At 31.6% G+C, this 22,448-nt stretch overlaps 1 protein-coding gene across 6 annotated transcripts in view; it reads left to right on the top strand.

Annotated features, from left to right (window-relative positions):
• Positions 1-22,448, top strand: part of LOC117204830 (neurotrimin-like) — a 302,498-nt gene that overhangs the window by 252,628 nt on the left and 27,422 nt on the right. For all 6 annotated transcript variants that reach the window (XM_033442605.1, XM_033442603.1, XM_033442601.1 and 3 more), the window contains 3 exons: positions 4,816-4,919; positions 11,581-11,788; positions 13,507-13,662. In XM_033442605.1, the coding sequence (XP_033298496.1) occupies positions 4,816-4,919; positions 11,581-11,788; positions 13,507-13,662 (468 nt within the window). The remainder of the gene's footprint in view (positions 1-4,815; positions 4,920-11,580; positions 11,789-13,506; positions 13,663-22,448) is intronic.

Here is a 22,448-nt window from a genome sequence, read left to right as displayed (position 1 = left end):
GGCACAAAACAAGGATTACCAGAGGAGGATATAATGAAGTCTTGGCAAATTCACGTGCCAAAAATATCAAATTCATAGGTGGCTATGTCTAATTAATCCGTCGACTGTTCGAAAGTATTCATCCAGGAATATCTGCGTGGTTGCACGTTTGTCGCGAATTTTCATTCAACCACGTTCTCATTTCAATATAATAATATAATTCCTCCATCCGCTCTGTCACTTTCCTCGTTCTCTGGTCTCGCTGCTTCCTCCTTCGCGAATACGTTGAATACTCGCTTTGCATCGTTAGCGAGCGTATTGCTCGAGTTTTAGCGTGGAATCGACTTCATCCGAGATATTATTAAAAACGACGCGCATTCAAGATTTTCATTAAAGCTGTCATGTTTCATGTTAACAAATACACGATCGCCAAGTAACGCGGAGTTAGAGGGATTTTGCTTACTCTCTATACCTTGTTGCATACGTGTATGGGTGTATAGGTTTTTCTTAGATTTTATATCAAATTCCTTTTGAAATATCGTTCAATTTAGAATCTGAGCTAGTTTATCAGTAAGTATTTGATGGTGATTTTAATTCTAGGATATAAATGATAATCTCAATGTTCTTTTAACAAAAGAACAAAAATTTTCCACCTTTTGCAGGTTTTGTATTTTTATTTAGGATCGAATCGTTGAACTGCTTAAATCGTTCAAGTCGTTCGATTCAATTGTACTCTGCAATCTGTTAAGATTGTATAATAATAAATAATGTTACCACGGTACCACTTCATCATAGCACTTGATAAATTGTTCATTATTTACTATACTTATTATATAATATATATAAGTGAGTGTATCTAATAAAATGTACAAGATTTACATTTTTGAAATTGCACTGCCAGCAACAATTTTGCTAAAAAATAGTGTGAAGCTGGAAGTGCGGCACTTGTCTTAATTAACTTGTTACAAAAGCAGAGTACCGCGTTATTACCGCAATCTTGTAACATTCTTCCTTTTATGTAGTGTACACTAGTGTACGTTATAAAATTGTAACTTTATTATTCAGTTCTGTAGGTAAAGATACTAAGGCATTTAACGACTTCTTTTAGCTAGAGAACGCTGTAATATTCGTGCGTTTAACTAAACTGTAGATTTTTGCATTTATATTTATTCGTTATAATATTTAGTAGCTAAAAAGTATTTCTGCCAAGGTACTAACTTCTTTTAGTTATGATCACAAAAATTTAAATCTGTATAAATAACCGCAGTCTACTCATAATTAATGGACAAAAGGCAAATCTAGAAAACAGATTTTACTTTCTTAATAAATCATATTAACGGATAAATACAATTTGATTTCCATCATTTCGAAAATATCGAATGATTCCGTGTTTTTACTTACAATTTATTATGGGCTGTAATTTTCATTAAACATTCCGAACTGCGGTTTAGCTTCTTGCTGATATATAATAGCATAGAAATGTTAATAGCAGACTGAGCTCGTCGCTTTTGCATAAACCTTTGTGTCGTTTCAATTTAATATAATGTAGTGACTGATTAAATTAGAAATAATGGAACGTTTATGCCTTTATTATACTCTGTTTTCGTTGCACATGCTAGTGTATTTCACGTACTAACAGTTGAGAATAATTACATAACTTCGACGTATTTCCAACGTTTCCTTTAACGTTCCTCCAAGTAAAAGTATCTTCTATTATTGCGGAAAATTGGAACTAATAGAAGATTGTACTTCGATCAAACCAAAATTACATTCTTGGTTACAAAATCCGAATTTACAGATTTATAAATTACAAGTCTTATTTAAATGCATTAAGAAATCATACTTATACTTTGATATTCGTGTAAATCACATAACTTTTAATATTAAATGTCTAGTTTCTATGTGTTTATAGTTACACTGATATTGATGAACACCATCTCGTATAATTCCCTTGATAGTCATTAATCCAACTCAAACAGGTCATCTTCCTAAGTAGTTTGCTCGTAAACTATAGTTCTAAGCTGTAGTTAATAACCAATCCATAACGATAACAGTGTCAGTAATAATTAAGACAAGGGTCTAAAGACCTACCTCCTCTAATATTTAGTGTCTTCTATTGAAAATTTGTATGTATTAAAGATATTTAGTCCAAAATTCCAGAAACGTTTACATCTATCTTTCCATTTTCTTGCATTTTGTGCATTAATATTTATAATCGTTCCAATAATTTCAAAAATTAATTAAACCCTCATATATCATATTAATCTATAAAATACGTATAATTAGTGTAATTAAAACTTAGATTCGGTAGAAATGTTCAATGTTAGAATGCCTCTACTGAATTTAAAGAAATGGAACTTTTATCCTTGTGTCATTTTCCTAGCTATACAAACGTACATATATTTTGGATGAGAAATTATTTCCAACCCTGCTCACAGCCAAATGCACACGTGCGTGAGATTACAAATGAACTTGTTCATCTCGCGAGATTGGAAGAACTCATAGTGTATCCTACATGCGTGAAAACGTATGCACCCCTATATCGGCCGAAAGCAAGCCTACGAAACAGCAATGGCCACATTGATGAATTGAAATATCGATTTGAAGTCTCAATGGTCCTGCATTGTACCAGACAGAACGGAAAACCTGTTGATTTTATGAAGAATACCCTCGAAGGAATAGCAAATTCGATGGTGCTTCATTTTCGTTTATTTGAAAGTTCAGTTTGTTATTTAAAAAAGAGAGGAAATCACAGTTGATTGAATTAATAAAACAAAAAGGTACTTTTCATTCAGATTTCAAATTTTTTCTACGCAATTGTGGCGATTGTTCTAATTATTAAAGTTACTTGAAATTGATAATTGAGAAGTTCTTTCTTCTTAAACTTTAAAGTTCAATGGCTGCTACTTACGTTTAAAATACTAAAAAGTTCTCATACCTACCAACGGCTCTACCGTATTATACAACTGTTTATTCAGTCAAATATTCATCAGAGTTTATGCAATAGAAATAAACATTTATGAAAAGAAATTGAAAAGTGGAATTTCCTTTGATTTACCAACAAACCGAGCTCAGTTTTAGAGGATTAAAAACTGAAAGACATTCTGGACCTTTGATCTTTGCATTACAGAAATATTTACAATCACGTTTTCATGAATAAATCCATTAAGGAAATTATTGTTAAAATCTTAAAAATAATCTTTGACATCGACTCTTCTAACGAAGTCAGTATCAATCTAACAAGTATATAATATCATTTCTCGCATTAAGACAGCTTACTTCGAGCTAAAATCGCCTCTGTTTAAATTATAATGATGCCATTTACAAGCTGTGTTATCGCTAAAAGAACATCACAAACAAGATGAGAATTCGTTACAATTTCCATAAACACCTGTATTACATAAATTAAACGAATTTTTTCGTTTTCTTTTTGGCCTGCATTCGCGTTGCAGGTGTCATAATTAACGCGGTGGACCGCGGTATAATAAAGTATGACAGACATAATTAACGGCGTTCCTCATTTCGTGCTGCCGCATGCTGGTTTGAAAAGAGCTGAAAGTGACTCGTTCTTATCCCTTCTCACTGTTTTTTCCCTTTTTTCCGCCCTTTCCTCTTCTCATCCCGTTCATTCTCGTTTCACTCTGTCTCCCTCGATTTCTCGTTCTCCATGGGTTCTTTGAGGCCATAAATAATTCAGGTACTTGGGACGTCGTAAAGACATTAACGAAGGTAAAAGCTTTTAAGGGCGAACCCCGGTTGTATCCTGAACTCGTTATGCGGCTCTTAAGATAATAACTCGCAATCTCTGCTCACCAGTTCATTGTCCAACGATACACGGTATTTAGGTTCGACTCGATACCATTTGTTCATAATTGATCCCCTTCGTAACGTGATTCGTTTCGTATATGACGAAGTGGAAATCAGTCAATCGTGTAAGATTTTGACAATTGAATTCACACTGTCACGTATTTTAACTTTTAAATGTACTTTTAGTTTCATAATCGATTAAGTTATAAATTTATTATCTGTCGCACGTTTTCATGAGTTGAAATAGTATAATCAAATTTTTATAATAATATACGTAGATTACTATTTTGTGAGAAGTAACATTGGACTGGTTTACATTATCCTGATTATCAATCTTTTGTCGTTAAAATACAGTGCTATGTATTGCTAGTGCTATGTCTACTATATAAGAACGTTTTGCATACTCATTACAAGATATAATTTTATTTTGTGCAGTTGCATTGTTCTAATAATTATGCATATTCTAATGATTACATCAAATAATGGTAAATTTTCAATGGGCAAATTTGTGGATTTTTCGTGTACGAATTATTATAAAATTTGAATATTTTTGAAAATTGTTATATCATTAGTCGTGCAAATATTTATGGGCTAGGTAATAGGAAATTTTGCTTCTCATAATATAAAAATATTTTCGCGTAATAAAATTTTATATACGTAGAACGTGGCATTAATGTGTAACATGTATACATAGAATGTTAAATGAAACACTGGTTTAACTTTGACACGCGCTTATTTTCGTGTACTAAATATTAAATGCAGTAGATACTTTCATATGTAATTATACCTACTTTGTACTCTTACAAGTAATGCATAGTAAATAAGTAATTTACAAAATAATAAGCAACGTTAACATATGAAAGTAAAAGTAGGGTGAACAAGTAATAAATAAATAGTTAAATATAAATGGCTTCTTTTCAATATAAACATCAAAATTATAAAAATCAAAGTTAAATTTTTGAAAGATGACCTTGATATATGAATGTATGAAACACATAGAGATGAGGATTTCTAAAATTTATTTTCCAGACTCAGACCTGCCCAGGTTCGCTGAAGAAATTCAGAACGTGACCGTAAGCAAAGGTCGAGATGCTTTGTTAGCCTGTATAGTGGACAATCTACGAACCTATAAGGTAGGAAAATAAATTATCTATAATTTTTTACATAGAAATAAAATTATGATTATAAATTAAACAAAATTTGAGACAATGGCACATGACATCAAGTCCTCAAATTTATTTTTAACCATTATTAATTGATATTATTGAGCCACAAGTTACTATGGTATATTTTTGGGTACTTAATTTTATTTTCTAGCCCTTATTTTGTATGATAAAGATTTTTAAACCTTTGGACAGCATACATGATTATATGAAACCAATTTTATTAAAAATACATACATTTATCTTTTAGCTAATTAATAACATAGTATCGAATGTAAAAACATTAATAATTTTATCACATAAAATGTAGAATTTAAAATAAAGGAAAAATCTTTAAAATTATTTAATTTAATTTAAATTATTGTAGTAACTTGCAACTCAGAAGTTGAGGATTAATGATCACATTTTGAAATTAACAATGAAGTGAGGGTAATGTTTAACTAAATTTCAAATACCTAACTTTAGATGTGATTAATGGAACTATCCACATTTATTCAAAAAATGCGAGAAATTATGATGTTAACCTGTTTAGTACCTACATTTTAAGTATCACGTTTAAGGACGTCTTTCAACCATCCATTTCCGAAATTACGTGTTCTATTTTCACAATAGAAAATTACTTCTAAAAAAAAAAAAAAAAAAACAACGTTTAACATTTTTGCGAAAAGAACTAAATAGAAAGATGTAACTTTCATGTATTATATAAAACGTATTATGATAAAATTAGCCTGTGGCGATTCATAATCACTAAAATTGTATGCTCCAATATAAACGCAACGAATGAAAGAAAATTTCTCCACGCGTTGTCATATCGTCTCAATGTTTTGCTTGCATAATGTAGAAATTCTATGGGGTGATTCATGGAAATGTGATAGAAATTAAAGAAAACTGTAGGATGAATATTTTACGTTTGTAAAAGTTCAGTGTTAATGTTTTAAAATTATCGTATATAACTATACTAAATTGAAGTACATATTATAGTATTCATGATAAGAAATAATTACTAATAGCAACACGCTGCTCTAAAAACTGAAATCTGCATTTATTGTAATCTCGATGCTTTTGACCATAAATAAAGTTAATTTACACGAATGGATTTGTATCCATTGATATGAATTTATATTGTACATACAGAATGAACTAATCTGATTTAATTAAATAATAGAATTTTGTAGCAGAATAGTACATTTTGAAAAATTTTGTAAATATATGTTTTTTGAAGTAAATGTAACTTGTACGACAGATCAAATACGCATGAACACCTTACATGTAAAAACAGATGAAAAAAGTATACAATCATATTTATTTCGTGGCCAAGATCAGCAGCACGTCACTCAACTCAATCTATAAACCTGTCACGTTGCCTCCCATCTAATTCTTTGTCCTATATCCTTTCCACATATGTACAGACAGAAGCCGCATACAAGTTGTCGAATAAACGTACACTAAATTCTGCATGATGAAAGTGAAAGTACAACGAGTGCTTTCTCGTGCTTTTCCAGAAATTCGAGACATCCAGTATAAAAATCGTAAATTTAAAATTTGTAAGTTTTCTGGCCAGTTCTACTTTCACCTCCATAAAAAAACGCTTGCGTTTTCTAATTATCTTATACTAGATTATACGCGTTACTAACGAGATTACTATTTGGAATCTAATTTCCAAAAGACTAATTTCAATATTATCCGTATACGACATATTTAATATCGTAAAAGATAATTTCAATCAATAGTTTGCTTCTTACATTCGTTGAAAGTCCCTATCTATTTGTTTGGAGTCTTGTATTTATTTGTTTCTTATCTAAAACATGTTGTATCGTTGTATAAGAAATTTTGGAAATTTTCGAATCAAAGTGGCGCGACAACTTAGTCAGCTTGATACTTAGATAGCTTGATAACTGAGAGATTAGTAGTAAGTAGTAAGTAGTACGATGACGATGCCAGTCAACTACGGAACTAGAGATAAGTAGAAGTAGCTTTCGTACCCACAAACTGCTTATTCACTCTATTATGGATTTACGATATATCTATCCTTATTCAGACTAGAAATACCAGGATCCAATAGTTTATAGCGTTGCCAAAATTGTAATATTCTAATTTCCCATGAATCGATTTTTACGCTTTGATGATCCGTTATCTCCTCTTCTTTTTTTCTTTGGATTAATCTGAATCTCCCATAGCCCCTTTACATTAAGTGAAACCAGAGAAATAGTCCCTATTTGAAGAAATACACGTAATAATAATAATTTCACAATACCTAGGAATTTCAAAATATTCAATTACTGCTAAATATCTCGCGATCCATAGATGTATTCGAAACCTAAAATTTATATTTCTACACTATTAATTATGATAAAATATTTCTCAAAACTCGTCCCTTGACCAGTATTGGCCCCATAAACACTATTGACCTAACAAATCCATATACAAACAGGTCCCTCTACTCTGTATCCGACCAAAAATCTTAGATCCACGAACAAGTAACTGTCTCGAGGAAGACCGTTATTAAGCAAAGCTTTTTTACGCTCCGCTTGAGAATTTCTCACGCGAAGGCAAGGAACCCGAGCCCGTTTGGGTCCGGTGGTAATTCTAACCGTGACTCGCAACAACGTCAACTTCAGCCGGCTGGCTCGTTCGTTACGCCAATGGAAATACCTCACGGATGGTGTCACGTTGAATTATTAAAGTAATATGGTAACGACGCCGGTTCACACGATTTTCCCTTAGCCGATGCGGTGTACTCTGTAACCGTAAAGAAGTATCACGCCTTGCGCCACCATCCTCTGCCCCCTTCACAGAAGTTGATATTCCCCAGACGGGGTTACTGGGAACAGGAAACATGCTCCTCTGGAAAAATTATCGCTGGTCTGCTTCTTAACGCGTCTGGAATATCGTAATTCTGGACTCCAGGTATCAAGTGAATGAAAAATTTACGTAAACGTGCGCAGATCTGCTTGAAGGTAGAATGTTAGAAAGTTTCAATTATGATTCTTGTTGTAACTTCTTTTTTTTAACAGGCAAATTAAATTTTTAGAGTGATTTAAAGCGTTTAATTGGAAATATGATATTTGGCTTGGGTTACACGTCTAGTATAAATTTTTAATTCACTTACGCTTTTTCGATTATTTTCGATCTATTTGGGTCTAGTGTTAAAAGGAATAAGTGCCTTTCGGTGCTTTATTTAAAATAATAAATTTGTAGAACAGAAAATCATTTTATTATCGGTATACTTTTAAAGCATGTATTATTTTGGCGAAGAATGGTGTATTTTAATTGCAGATCATTTTTACTCTCTTTATCATCTATTTACGTTAATTTACTTGTTAGCTTCTCATTCCACTGCTCCCAAACTTCGCACTTTCTACTGTAGATGTATTTCAATGTAGATGCGCATAATTATATCTAAAGTGAAGGTATTATGAAATGGAGATAGTAAAGTGTCGAATAGTACCCTAGCGTTCATCGCCAAATAACCTTAAATGCTCAAAAGTTGCAGCACCTACTTTCCTAATAATTAAGTAATTACTCATTTTAGAGGATGTTCGAGCAGACTTTAGGATGCCGATGAGTTGTAACAGTCTAGCTGGTGGCGCATTATATAAATCACACTTAGTTTGAACGAAGTGCTCTCATCGTACTTTATTTTATATTAAATAACTTTGCATGATTTTGCATCTCATTTTTCGGTGAATATTAACTTTTAAATTATTCTATGTATCTGTGTAATTATTTCGAGAAAAATTCTTAAATAGTTGATCGCTTTTTCATGGTAGGTACAAGTTAATTTTTAAATGCTAATCATCTTTCATTAAGGTTTCCACTTTTCAAAAAATGTATCATTAAGTTAATATTTGAATCTATGTTTGCTAATTTATAATGTGTTTTGTATCGTATTGATAAACTTTTCAACGTGATTTTTGTAGTAAATTCATAGAAATTTGACAATAACCATTTATACAACATTTGCTTGATAAAGGATAAGCACAAAAGTTTCCTTTAATATTACACGATAGCTAATATGCGATTTTCCAAACTTGTTAGAAATAGAATTCTCGGTAGTCATCATCCGTCAATATTTAATACAAAATTATGAAATAAGAACTACCTAATTCTATCATCTAACTAAAAAGTATCTCATTTAAAATGTTAAGTCAACCTTTATGGTTTTCTTTAAATATTAGATTATAAAAATGGAGTATCGTAATATGAAGATCTTTGAACTTTTAACGTATTTTCTATCCCCCCAAGAGATTTTAGTCACATAGAAGGCATAGCGATGAAGGAAAGAAAATGGGGTAGATTCTAAGCCTTCTTATACTTACCCCTCCATTCGGCGTATTCTGTGAAAGTTTCGAAGATCCACGAAAGATACGGAATACAAGCCAGCCAGTATATTGGATTAAGCGGCCGATAAGAACGAAACGATGTTGCATAGGGTGTCCAAAGCTCCGCGAAGGGAAACATCACGGATCGAATGGATCGAAAATGTACGCGCGAACAATCCCACAAGCGAATTTATGCTATCGAACACTTTATTTCTCTTGGCTTCGATTTTCCAGCTTATAATATTAATCAATGATTATATTATAAGAATAGATATATTGATGGAAAATATATTCTAAGAAAAAGATCGTGGAAAATTTTGGAAATATTTTCAGAATTTCGAATGATTGAAGAAAATCTATTTTAAGCAGCAAAATACGTTTTTTCGAATCTTTTCCTCTTTTTCAAAATAATTTCCTGATGCAGAATAAGGTAGAAAGTGTGAAATAATTAGATTCTATTAACTACTACGACTTTCTTAGTAACACCAAAGCCTATAAAACATCGTGTTAAAGAAAACATGAACATTTTGCCATCGAACGCGGTATAATAGAAAACTTCGTTAATCTTTTCCATGGTCTTTTCCTTCTTCCGAAACAAGATTTCCTTTCAACGTATACAAGGTAAAAGATTTTTTCGATACGCCGTAGAAATTACGTTTAAGGAACATGCAAGGATATTTTGTCGCACGTAATATTTATGAAACACGAAAGAAAGTAATGAGACACTTATAATATAAATATTATTTTATTCGGTTATTTTAAATACAGTTTATGTTACAATGAATAATTCTTATTATTACAGGATATTGTATGTAGGAGTACTTTTATAATTAGAATTGATATTTATGCAAGGGTGTATAAATCACACGCAAAAATATACTCGTTATGACAGTTTGTTCTAATATTTTCAAGTATACTAGTTAAAATAGCTAATGAATTAAATTTATTCCATTAAATATTTAAGTTAATTTTATGCATATTTATATCCATTCTATAACATTCGTATTTAATATAACAGGAAATTTAAGGGAGTGTTGACGTTCTTTACGTCTGGATTTGAAATAATTATCCTAGTTGGAATTATGTTGTTACGTAATCCCTGTGATGCTTCTCATACTAATCTCGTGTAACAAATCTCCATGTTGCCATTCCGCGAACACCCTCCGATTACGCTAAGCCTTTCCTGTGCATTTTCGCGAAGCATGTTTGATTATTAGAAGCTCCTTACGAAACGAGCACAACGTGCGACGATATTAAATAAATGACGTAACACACTTTTTATGTTCATTAAGTACAGTAATTTCCACGTTACTTTTACAAAATAAAGAATTAGATTTAGAAAATGGACAAGATTCTTTCAAAAGAACTTTAATTTAGAATTTGAATCACCTGGCTTGACCACTAGACTGAAACTGTCTGTCTTTTATTTGTCAGAAAGAACAATTATAATATATTAATGAATGAGTATATAAAGAGATCGTTGAAAACTTAATGGAGTCAAGAAAAATGACTGAAAATGACGTTTAGATATCACTAGCTAGAAAATTTTTTAATAACCTAAGTAATTAAGCTGATATTCAAGTGACGAAGATAAATGGTTTTCCCTATAAAGTATGTATAACTTTCCACGAGTTTACTCCCACTACGAGCTTCCATTTTTCGCACAGCATTCTCCCGGTGAAATGTTTGATGTTAAGTATTACATGAGTTCACTAGTTTTGAGCATTTGTCAAATCCTTAATTAAGTCTCTGCATGAATTTATTTTTATCGTTATTCTGAGAAAATGAAATATTTCGATCATACTCAATATTTTCAAAAACTTATGAATGAAAGAACACAATGAACAAATAAAATGATATTAACAGAATGTATAAACAATGCATGGATATTCATACTTATCGACATCAATTATCATGAAATTTCGTCAAAGAGAAAACTAACACACATGTAGATATTATATTTTAATAGAATTGGGATATCGTACACTTTGTAATATGATGAACGCAAATATAGTCTGTGAACCACTGTATGTTAACCTTAATACTATTGTACTATTTAATTTAATTAATAATAGTATTACCATTTATAAAATAATGAAAAATAATAAAACAAGTAACTCTTTATATTTTATAGCATAATTCCGTTTATGATAGCGTTGCCCTTAATATTATTATACGTTTCTTAAATAAACTGTGGTAATCGTGCAGAAACATAAGAAAATTTTCCACTAATAATGTCCTTTCTCCTGAATGAACATTACGTTATCCTAAGCAAACTTTATACACGTGTCCACGTTTGTTTGTTTTAGGTGGCATGGGTGCGCGTCGATACACAGACAATCCTGTCCATCCACCACACCGTGATCACGCAAAACCCACGGATCTCATTGTCGTACAACGACCACCGAACATGGTACCTTCATATAAAAAAGGTTGAAGAAGTGGATCGTGGATGGTACATGTGTCAGGTGAACACAGATCCGATGAGAAGTCGACAAGGCTACCTGGAGGTTGTAGGTAAGCTCGTTACTACAGCTTGACGTTACTAGAATTTATGATTCTTCTGAAATATTATTTTCTTGATTAAAAAATTTTTATTTGAAAGTAAACTTTCATTTGGAAGGGAGAATAATCTCTATATGTGGAGGAAGAATAATATTACAACATATAAGAAAGGAAGGATCTACAAAAATATTTGATGCTTTTATCATTGTTATTATATTTTATTTTCTTATTCTCACTAGTAAAAATAATTATTTGCAAAACTTTTATTTCTAAACGGATATAAGCGTGAATTCCTGTGTTTTATTTGGAATATGAATGGATTGTTCTTCAACGATTGTTTTTAAAGTATAGCAAAAGCATAAAATGGTTTTAAATAGCTTTTCCAGAGAAAAAATATTATTCTACCAGGAAATGTATTTTCTAATAAAAAATGATGTAAGAAAATAACTGATGATTCGTCAAAAGCGAAACATTTAAACACTGTAAAAACAATTGGCAGCCAAGCATTAGTCAGCTCGATTCAGTTAGTCTTTGAAGCAATTAGGTTTCCAGTTAGTTGTTAAACTAGGTTAGATGTCATCAGGCTTCCAATATTCAATCAGCAACCAAAGTACTTACGTTTCTACAAGATTAGCGACAAATTAGCTTGAAGTTACACTTTCAGGGTGTTAACAATACTATCTATTATCTATCTTATAGTAAAAACTATAATATAAAATGTACATTTTTCTAGTTTTGACATTTTTCTTGTACCATTTTTACGCGTATCTCTAGAACTGACACCAATTTTATCAAAATACTTTCAAGTTAACATTGAATTTTTACGATCAGCATATAATATTTTTAATAACAATTTTCATATTTTATCAATCAACCTTGTGGTATCTGTAATTTCCATGGATAATTATAATAGTAACGCAAGCTAAAATCGATGTTGGTCCTTTGATTTCTAATTTTCTAATTAACTTCTGTCAATTCAAGAGTCTAATTACTTTTAAGACAACAGTATGGATAGTATTAAACTAGGTCAGCATTTATAATCAAATTTTAAATATAACAAAACATTATGTTGTATACATTTCTAATAGTAACCTATACTATATTCAATTTCCATGTAGTGTATTAAATCGATAAAAAAATATTTCTCGCAACTGTTTGAAATGTAACGAATGCAAAGCAGAATTTCCGCTCTTCTTTTCCAAACATGCAACTATGGTGTTCGTCACGTTTTGAATCACCGCTGTTGGATTGTCAAAAATGAGTTTTCCATAGTTATTGGCGCTGAATAAACTTTCATTAGAAAAATTTTTGAATATCTATTTTTTTGCAGAGAAAAGCACGAGTTTGAACTTTTTCTGTTTTCTGTTGAAAATATACATCATTTTTGCAGAATAATAAACAAAAAAAAAACAGCTCACTTTTCATAATTAGTATTCTCTCCAAATATATAATTTTTTATATTATTTTAGAGTAAAGTATTACATACTTTCGTTTGAAAAAACTTCCGAATAATAAAACCTTTCTTGTAATGAAACCAAATAATTCAGTGGGTTTATTCGTGCCTCATTAAAAATTTCGTTACGACGTAAAAGTCTATGAAACATTGAAAGAAGTTCTTTTAAATTAGTATTGATTTCGTGGATACGCAGGTTAAGTTTAAGAACTAGATCGCCGTGTGGAACATAAAAGACGATTATTCATTTGATTTCCACGTGTTTTCTTTACCGCAGTGCCGCCTTCCATTATCACGAAGGAAACGAGCACAGACATGGTCGTCCGCGAAGGCTCGAACGTGACGTTGACGTGTAAAGCTTCAGGCTATCCTGAACCTTACATCATGTGGCGCAGAGAAGATGGAAAGAACATAAACTACAACGGGGATAACGGTGAGTTTCGATCAATGGTTTCTTCCTAAATTTTACCACAGTACGAATACGAGAAATGCATTTTTTAGAGGGGAGACAAAAGCAATTTATTCGTTTGAAGATTGGTTCAGTTCAATATTTTAGATATCGCACGTTACACTAAATTTTCCGTGAAAAACATTAAGTTTGATTTATAAACGTTACATGATTTCGATGACATGATTAGATCATATAGACTCGATAGAGTAGGAGATCAATACCATTGTCATTTATAAGAATTTGGAACGTAACGAGGATTAGGATCTCCACTTAAAGCCTTAGAAAATAGTGCGTAGGGTTCATTAATTAAGATTTCTACATTCACCTAATCTAAATTAGAAATTTGTGTTAGCGATAACGTGATTCTGAAGCTTGTTTATTAAAAATTGACTGGATATTTCAATGAATTATGCAAATAAGAAAGATTATGTTACGAGTATCATGTGCAGTTGTGAAAATATGTGTGATGTTTGGATCTTTTTTTAATGATTACTGACGCTGAGAGGTGTGCGATTAATTATGTTTACAAAAACTGAACGTGTGAAAGTGCTATTATCATATCAGATGGATGACGGATTTCGCTAATGAGTCGATTGACATTTTCATTAATTACGTCGTATATAATGATTCAGTCACGAAGGAATTGTTAATTTCGCGCCAGGGATTTATAATTTTCGCGATAAAACAAGATCTAAATTCGATTCACACGACGTATTCAGTAAATTAATGGCACATAATTTAATACTTCACCAAATTAGCTTCGAATTGATGAAGTGCCAATATCACACCGTCTTTCGTCTATGAAAATCTCTTTTGTCAATCTCTAGTACATTTTCATACTTAATATATAGAATATCAAAATTCAAATTTTATTTGTCCGTCTTTTAATCAATAATATTTTAAACTAGTAATTCTGAATAATTGAATTATATTTAATTTCGTTAATATCATTAATAAACATATCATTAATAACATTTTGTAAAAACAACCATGCTAAATCTTCCTTAATATTTTAGAATGTTAGGACATAAATCTTAATTAAAATATATCTATTGATACAAAGTGGCTATAATAATAAAAAGGTAATTCATAAAACTAAATGTAACAATTAATTACACGTGAGAAAAGAGGAAATGAAGTATAAATTAGAGATTTAAATGATTAATTATTGCTAGGGCATTGGTTAGCAATATAATTATTCACGAATACGGTATGTCTGGCTCTTATTGTGAAACTCTGGTGTGAAATGTATTCAAGAGTTGATTCGTCGTTTCCGGATAGTTCTCAGTTCGACAATCGATAGCCGAACGGATACAGGTAACGCCGTTTCACACACGATATCGCTTTTTCGGATGCTACACAAAAAAGCAAACGACTAAAACGATCCTTCTTTTCTATGTCAAACTTGCCCGGAGTTTATATTCACTTTATCTGTATTCAGCTCCGACATTTAGCTACCTATTTCGTTAAGTTCTCGATTTACCTTTCACAAAATATGTACGGGTATGCTTGTAAAGTATGCTAGTTAAAATAAATTAAATATTTCTGTCTGAAATTATATCCTAGAAATTTCATTTAAACGAGATTCCTTTTAATGACGTGAGAAAACAAAATTAGATTTAATTTTATCGCAAATATTTAATTTAATAAATTTAATATCTTTAAAATTAATTTTACAAAATATTATTAATAATATATAAAAATAACAAATAATTGCATTCTGAAAAGAGGATTAAGAATTGCATAATCAAAAAATAATACAAAGTTACGTCTCGTTCTGCTATTTGAAACGGTGTATTTTGAAAAATAAAGTTAATACCCTTTATGTATTGTTATTGAAAATTTATTCATTATTGGTTATTCATTATTTATTCATTGGTTTTGTTGTACTAAAATACCGGCAATATGCAATGGATTCTTACAAAATGTGGAATTTATAATTAAATCATGAAAAACCCTGGCTTTACTTATAATCAAATATTTCAGTTATTATTAATAAATGAAAAATTATCCATCAGCCGTTAATACGGAATAACCAAATAATCCCTTATTTACATTAGACTAACATTTATATAATTTATTATATTTATTTATTCGAATTGTATTCAAACAATTAGAATATTTCGTAACCTTGTGAAAATTGATTAGTACGTACATAATTAAAATAACATACCATTATGAGGTATTGAACAATCAAACGCATACATATATCCATAGCATGTAAAATTATAACATCTAAATTTGCATGGCTGGTCTGACGTTTTTGTTGTAACAGAGGTATATATTTGATTGTCTCTAAATTATTATTTTGCTTCGAATGCTAGATTACATAGAAGAACGTGTTCAATGTACCACGTTTTGGGAGTTCCAGTTAGGATACGTTACGCTTCGGACAGCAACTGAAATTTGTGCTGTGTCGGGCAAACAGGCTGTTCCGGAATTTCACAAGCTAAATTGGTTTCAGAAATTGCGATTTCCAGATCTGTTATTATATATCAATAGTAATGGAGTTATCGTTTGAGACTCAATATCGATACGTTAAGAATTCTCGTTAGGAAGCCAATAGAAATCCGAATCGTTTTAATCCACATCAAAGTTCTAAAGAGTATGTTGACAATTTAATAGAAGAATACGAAGGTTATGAAAATTATTCGAGGGAAAAATAGCATAATTACAATAATAATCGTTATGACATTTAATGGATAAAATATAATAATTTCTTAAGTTTCATTCTTTTAATAATGTTTAATCACCATTTTTCTCAACATTCTAATTTATGAAGTTCATCAGAATGCATCTTGTCTGATTCATGCGCATCAATACTACTTAAGAATTTAAACATTATTTCAAATATGTTCGAATCTTCTTAATATCATTTGTCATTTATCATTTAATAATAATATCATTTTATTCGTTATTTGGAGTTCAAATAAAATATTGTTAATTCAATCATAATATTATTGTTGGTTAGTTTAAACAAAGCCATATATTATAAAGTAATATAGTATATAGTATAGTATAAAGTTAAAAAATCCAAAATTCCCTACAAGTATAGTTTAAATACATCATACACCATTGACAAGCTTCACAATGTAAAAACTTCATACTTTTATAAAACACAGTTTAATAAAAGTACATATAACATATGCGTATCTCTTGCACGTCACCAAAAGCTTCTCGTTCAAAAGTCGTCTGAATGCAGAGCAGTTTTGACGGTGCTGTCGATAAGTCGGAAGCAACGGGCGTGCCATCCTTGGCTTAATCAATAAAATCCAACGAATCGATATAACCCATGACGTAAGACTAACGAAAGTTTACGCCGTGGGTATTCTTCGCACGAGGAAACGTTTGATACGTTGAACATCGTAAATAATCGATCACCCTCTTATGGTTCGCGCGCTTCTAAAAATACCTATGCCTCTCAAGAACGCAACCTTCGTGGCAGAGGTCGCCTCGATCGATACTAATTACTTTCTTAATTACTAATTATGAAGGGTATGAGAAGCGCGACAACGTTTTAACTTTCCACCTCTATCTGTCCTTTCCGCTTCGTATCGTCTCATCCTTTTCTTCCCTGTACACGTACAGCCTCGTTTGCACGAACACACAGAGGGAAAAAGGCAGAGAATAAAAGAGAATGAGGGAGAGAGAAGTGGGCAAAGATGTACAGGATAGCGGGACGTCAGACAGTCTGTCGGTTCCAAAGGATTTTCTCAATATCGGATAAAGGCCGGATTTAATTTCTGCTCTAATTTAAATTTTCATTGCCCTCGAGGCATACTCGGGTTCAGACGCTCAGACGAGACTTTCGAAGCTTACGCCTCGCCCTAACTCCACCGTATAAACTGTCACTGATAAATATGTATGCGTCGAATCGTTGCGGCCCTGGATAAAAATGCTCCGTTGCATTATATCATCGCCTGTTCAACGGCCATTACCGATTCACACGGGAGATTAATGTAATTCGAAGGGAACGAGCAAGTGTTGTTGCGAATTTTGTTTAACGTTTATCGTTCCTCGAAGAATGAACTTTCGATTGGATGCAGTGTACAGGATGAAGTCTGTTAAACGTGGTTGGTGAATGCTCTTGAAAAAAGTTATTAGGAAGTTGGTCGATGGAAATGTTTTATTCAGTTTTATAGTTTACCTGAGTCTTTTTTGCGTTATTTATAATGGCGTTAACAACTTGCATAGTTTATTAGTATACTGATGTTTATACAAATTCATATCTTTTTGAATATCATTAAGAGATACTAGAATGTAGTAGACGATTGTTTTACTTGTCTACTACATATTATGACGAGTACACTCTATACATTTTCCGCTTACAAATTTTCTATAAATACTTAAGAATACGCAATTTGCTTGTTGGAGATACAAGAAAATGAAAAGTTAAATGGGGTTATATTGTATAATTTCGAGTATTCTAAGTAACTTAAGGCCGGTTTCACACGAAGATATACGTATTGAGAGTTGCGTATCGTGTGAGTGTCGCAATTTATTTTAATGACTCGTCTTACCTTCATACGAAAAATATTGTTGTCAAGATACTTTTTATATGTATTGATTTATTACTTTTTAAATTTTTTCTTATGATGGGATTTACATTTAATGGTTGAATGTTTATTGCATTACAGGGTAATGTATTATGTCCTTAGTGTAGCACTGTACAATTCGCTCTTGGAGATGTGGAGACGAACGAAATTTTTGTGTCTTATTCTAATTTTAAGAATTATGACTTGATTGGGTCCTGTCAAAAAATGTGATACAATTTATGATATATTTTGTAGAAATCATCTTTAACATGGCCACAGTGTTTCGAATTTTCAAGCTATAAATTAAAGGTAATGAGTCTTTAATAAAAGAGATCACGATAGAATTTTTTAAAAATTCGCTTAATCACCATTTAAATATACATCGTTTTGTTTTAATATTCTGCACAGTTTTCTTCGTGAACAAAATTTTAACTTCCATTAAAAAAATTCAAGATATTCGAGAAATTTGGAAAAGTGACAAGCAATGTGAAAAAAATCCGATAGTACAGTATGGTTCAATCATACAGCATTTATTCATTTATCTTTCACAAAAGTTATTACAAAGTTATCGAAGTGGTTTCAGTTGCGTGATTCATCTCGTATGTTGTCTATGGAAATTTTTCGTTTATATTTGACACTATTATTCGAATGAAATTTAAATTCCTGGGCAGAATAAAACGTCGATTATCCGAACGAATAGGGAGACAAATCCGTTTCGATAAACGGTTTTCCAGATAATCGGTTTAGAAGAACCAAAGTTACAAATATGTCATGGGAGGATATAAAACAGTTTTAAAGGTGAATGCTCATTGCACGGAAAAACATGTGATAAAGCGAAATATTCAAAGCAAATTAATTGTTTTAATCGTTTTAAGTTTCGTATTTCTTTTCAAATAAATACTTTAAAGTGAGATTAAATATTTCAATTGAAATAAGGTTAAAAACAATATGATTTTGAATAACAGAGAACAGTACTTCATTGAAGAAATCCACGAATCGAAAGTATTATTCCTATGTCATGTAATAATCTTCTGAATGAAATTACTTATGAAATGATCATTGATTATAAAATGTTCGAGCTCCTTAATTGTTCACTTTGAACACGTCGAATACACTGACGACCAGGATGTAACAGAAATTGTCCGGGCGGGACTACACTTTAATCGTGGATAGAAGATGCGTGGAAACCATCAGACGAGACGGCAATGGTGTTAGAGAATGGTTCTCGAATCCCAAAGGGCAACACATCAGTTAGTAGCCAGCTGGTTTGAATGTATGCCGTATTCACAACCGTGATATTTTGTCCAATTACGGCGATAATCTGACGCTTCTATCGAATGACATGCTCCTCATATAGCGACAGATGCGTCCAAGGATAACCTTCGGTACAGGATCGTCGAATGATATCGTCTCATCAGCCGTTGATGGCTCAACGAGCTTTGTGAATTGATCGGCATTTTCATGAGTACTGGAGCGCATTTCACGTGTTCCAATTGATTAGTTATGGGCCTTTCAGAACAATTTCATTGGATTGCTAATGCAGGAACTGTTTTTCATAATTGAGGACAATAGAATATCTCCTATTTATTATACAGTTGAATTTTATTTTTCACATTTTATTTTTCATAGAATATTTTTGTTCAAATATTATAAGATGAAGTTAAAATATTATATTTTATTTAAATATTATAGGTCTTATATGTCTTGATTTATATCATTCGAACAAAATAAAAAATATACTACATAATAATACTGCGTACATATTCACACATTTTAATTCATCAGTAATAACGAATTTTCTTTATTTTAAATAGTATTTAATATTTTGCTTTCAACAGTTTCATATAAAATCATTACGTTATAAAATCTTTATTCCTAATGCAATTTTACACATCTAAATTCGTATGAATTGTGAAAAACGGTTAATGCTACGCAATCCGATTACATTGAGAAAAGCAATTCTGCGAAACAACTATATTCACTTCAAAGCAAAGATTAGGAGTCAATTTATGGTGTTGGAATAGTCTGAGTGTTTCGTACTTGTGTAGATGCGCTACCAATGCTATTTTCTCGTTCTTGCCGTGTCCAAAAGAGTGAAGGAGAACGTTCAAGAGAAATGAAAGAGGAAATCGAATTTTGTAAAACGTACGCGCGTCTACAGAGATACTTTTAAAGAATGGGATCGAGACACCTGTGGGCAGCAGAAGGAAGGATCTAGTTCCCTGGTTCCAACCGATTGTCCAGAAAGTTGATAAGAGACGAAGAAAAAAGCAAGAAAGTAGAAATAAAAAGGGATAGTGGAATTTCGAATTGAAGTAGCAACGTTGAAAATGAGATAACGAAATGTTCGTTCCTGCGTTCAGAATACAACCAGTGGTTTGTTCCTGTAATGTTTATCTTGACTTTGATAGAAATTAATTGCGAAGATGAGGAACTGTTGTAGAAACGTTTGATGAATATTTAATGATGGAACTTCAATTTTTCAACTTGTTCTTTTAATCTTGCGATAGAGAATTAGAAACGAATTAATTGAACAACTGATCTTAAAAAAAATTAACACTGGATTCAGCAAATTAGAACTAGGAAGTTTTGACAAAATTAACGCTGATTTTTTATGAAAACAAAAACACGATTGTATCGTATCTCTCCATTCATAATTTCCCACGTGTAATATATGAATGATAAAAAGGAAAAAACAGGATACGTTATATTTTCGTTTTTAATATTATTTCTCCTTCTAAAATTCAATCCAATGAAAGTTTTTCGCAGAACATAATGAAGCAGGAAACCTTCAAAACCCACTTTAAGACAAGAAATTCCATTTTACGAGTGAAATCAGATAATGAAACGTAAGACGCAACATGATTACGCTTCAAACTAAAAACTTTCTTTCAGTAGAAAATCCAAAAGGATTATACGTCATACAAACAGTCATAAAGAAATTGAAGATTATACAGAAAAATGTTACTAATATTTTTTAAATGTTTAGAAGAGTGACGAAATCTTATATTCAATTTTAAAGTCGAATGAAAAGATACAGACATGATTCGTTGAAAAATTTGTTGAAAAATTTCACACCATTTTTCATCATTAAATTTTTCATCGATGGTCCTGTCTAGTCCTATCGATCTAAGGGTTGGGCAATTTCGATGAAAGAAATGTGAATGAATGGGGCTCGAAGAACAATTGGAATCTATTCCTTTAGAAGTTGAAACGCAAAATTTCCTAGACAATATTGTTCACGAAGTTGCACTTGGTACAACGACGTGGTCTTGGTGGCTTCGAAAATACAAAGGAACCTCAAACGGCAACAAGATAAGCTCGTCTTGGCGCTACGAGGATCGACGTCGGTACAGTTTTGCCGCCAGTTTTCCTCGTCGTTTGATGCCGGGGTTGCGTGTAAAACGAGTACAACGTAGATTCGATTTTCCGCGCTGCCTATATCGATATCCACCACGCGACCCATTCTCTCTTCTATCTTCCCTTCCGGGACAGGAATTCGTTCTTAGGTTCCGATTTTCCGATCGCCTCGTGTTACTTTGACCCTGTACATACAGGCTACATCAAAAATTGTCTCGGTAACTCTGTTATTCTCTATGAATATGAAGTGGAATAATGCAAATTATTAAGAATATGAACGTTTTATATTCATATATTTTTTTATTTATTTCTTTACTTGAGTAGACTCGATAAAAAATTCAGATAGTTAATAAAACCACACGATTCTTTAATATTTTATTTTCCAGTAAATTGATCATTTATTTCATTGTTTTGTTATTTTTGTTTCTTTATATATAATTGTAATAATACGTACATTGAATATTTTTAATTTGTACTTTATTGCTATCATTTACGGTAAGCATACGAATTTGTGCTTCTTCCTTTTTAAACGATTTCATAAATAATTGACATAATCTTGATATAATTTTAATTTACAATCTCGATAGTAAAAACGATACTTGATAATACAAAACGATAATGTATTTTTTCTAGAGAGGAAGGAAAATATTTCCAGAATAGTTAAGAAATATTTAGAGATAATATCGTCTGTGTAATATTTTGAACGGCGCTTGATATTTTACACTTACACTTAGACCAGGTATTCCCTTTAAAGTTCTCTTTTCGTCGATGTCGCGATTTTTGCTACGTCCTGTACAATTTCCGGTAAACTACCGACGAGAAAGAGCGCCCGAAGGAGATTGTAGACAAAGAGGAGCGCAAAGAAGCCAGTCG

This window comes from Bombus bifarius, unplaced genomic scaffold (genome assembly GCF_011952205.1).
Source record: "Bombus bifarius isolate JDL3187 unplaced genomic scaffold, Bbif_JDL3187 scf7180000007984, whole genome shotgun sequence".
In the NCBI taxonomy this organism is placed as follows: Eukaryota; Metazoa; Arthropoda; class Insecta; order Hymenoptera; family Apidae; genus Bombus; species Bombus bifarius.
This window is presented reverse-complemented; position numbering and strand designations above follow the sequence as displayed.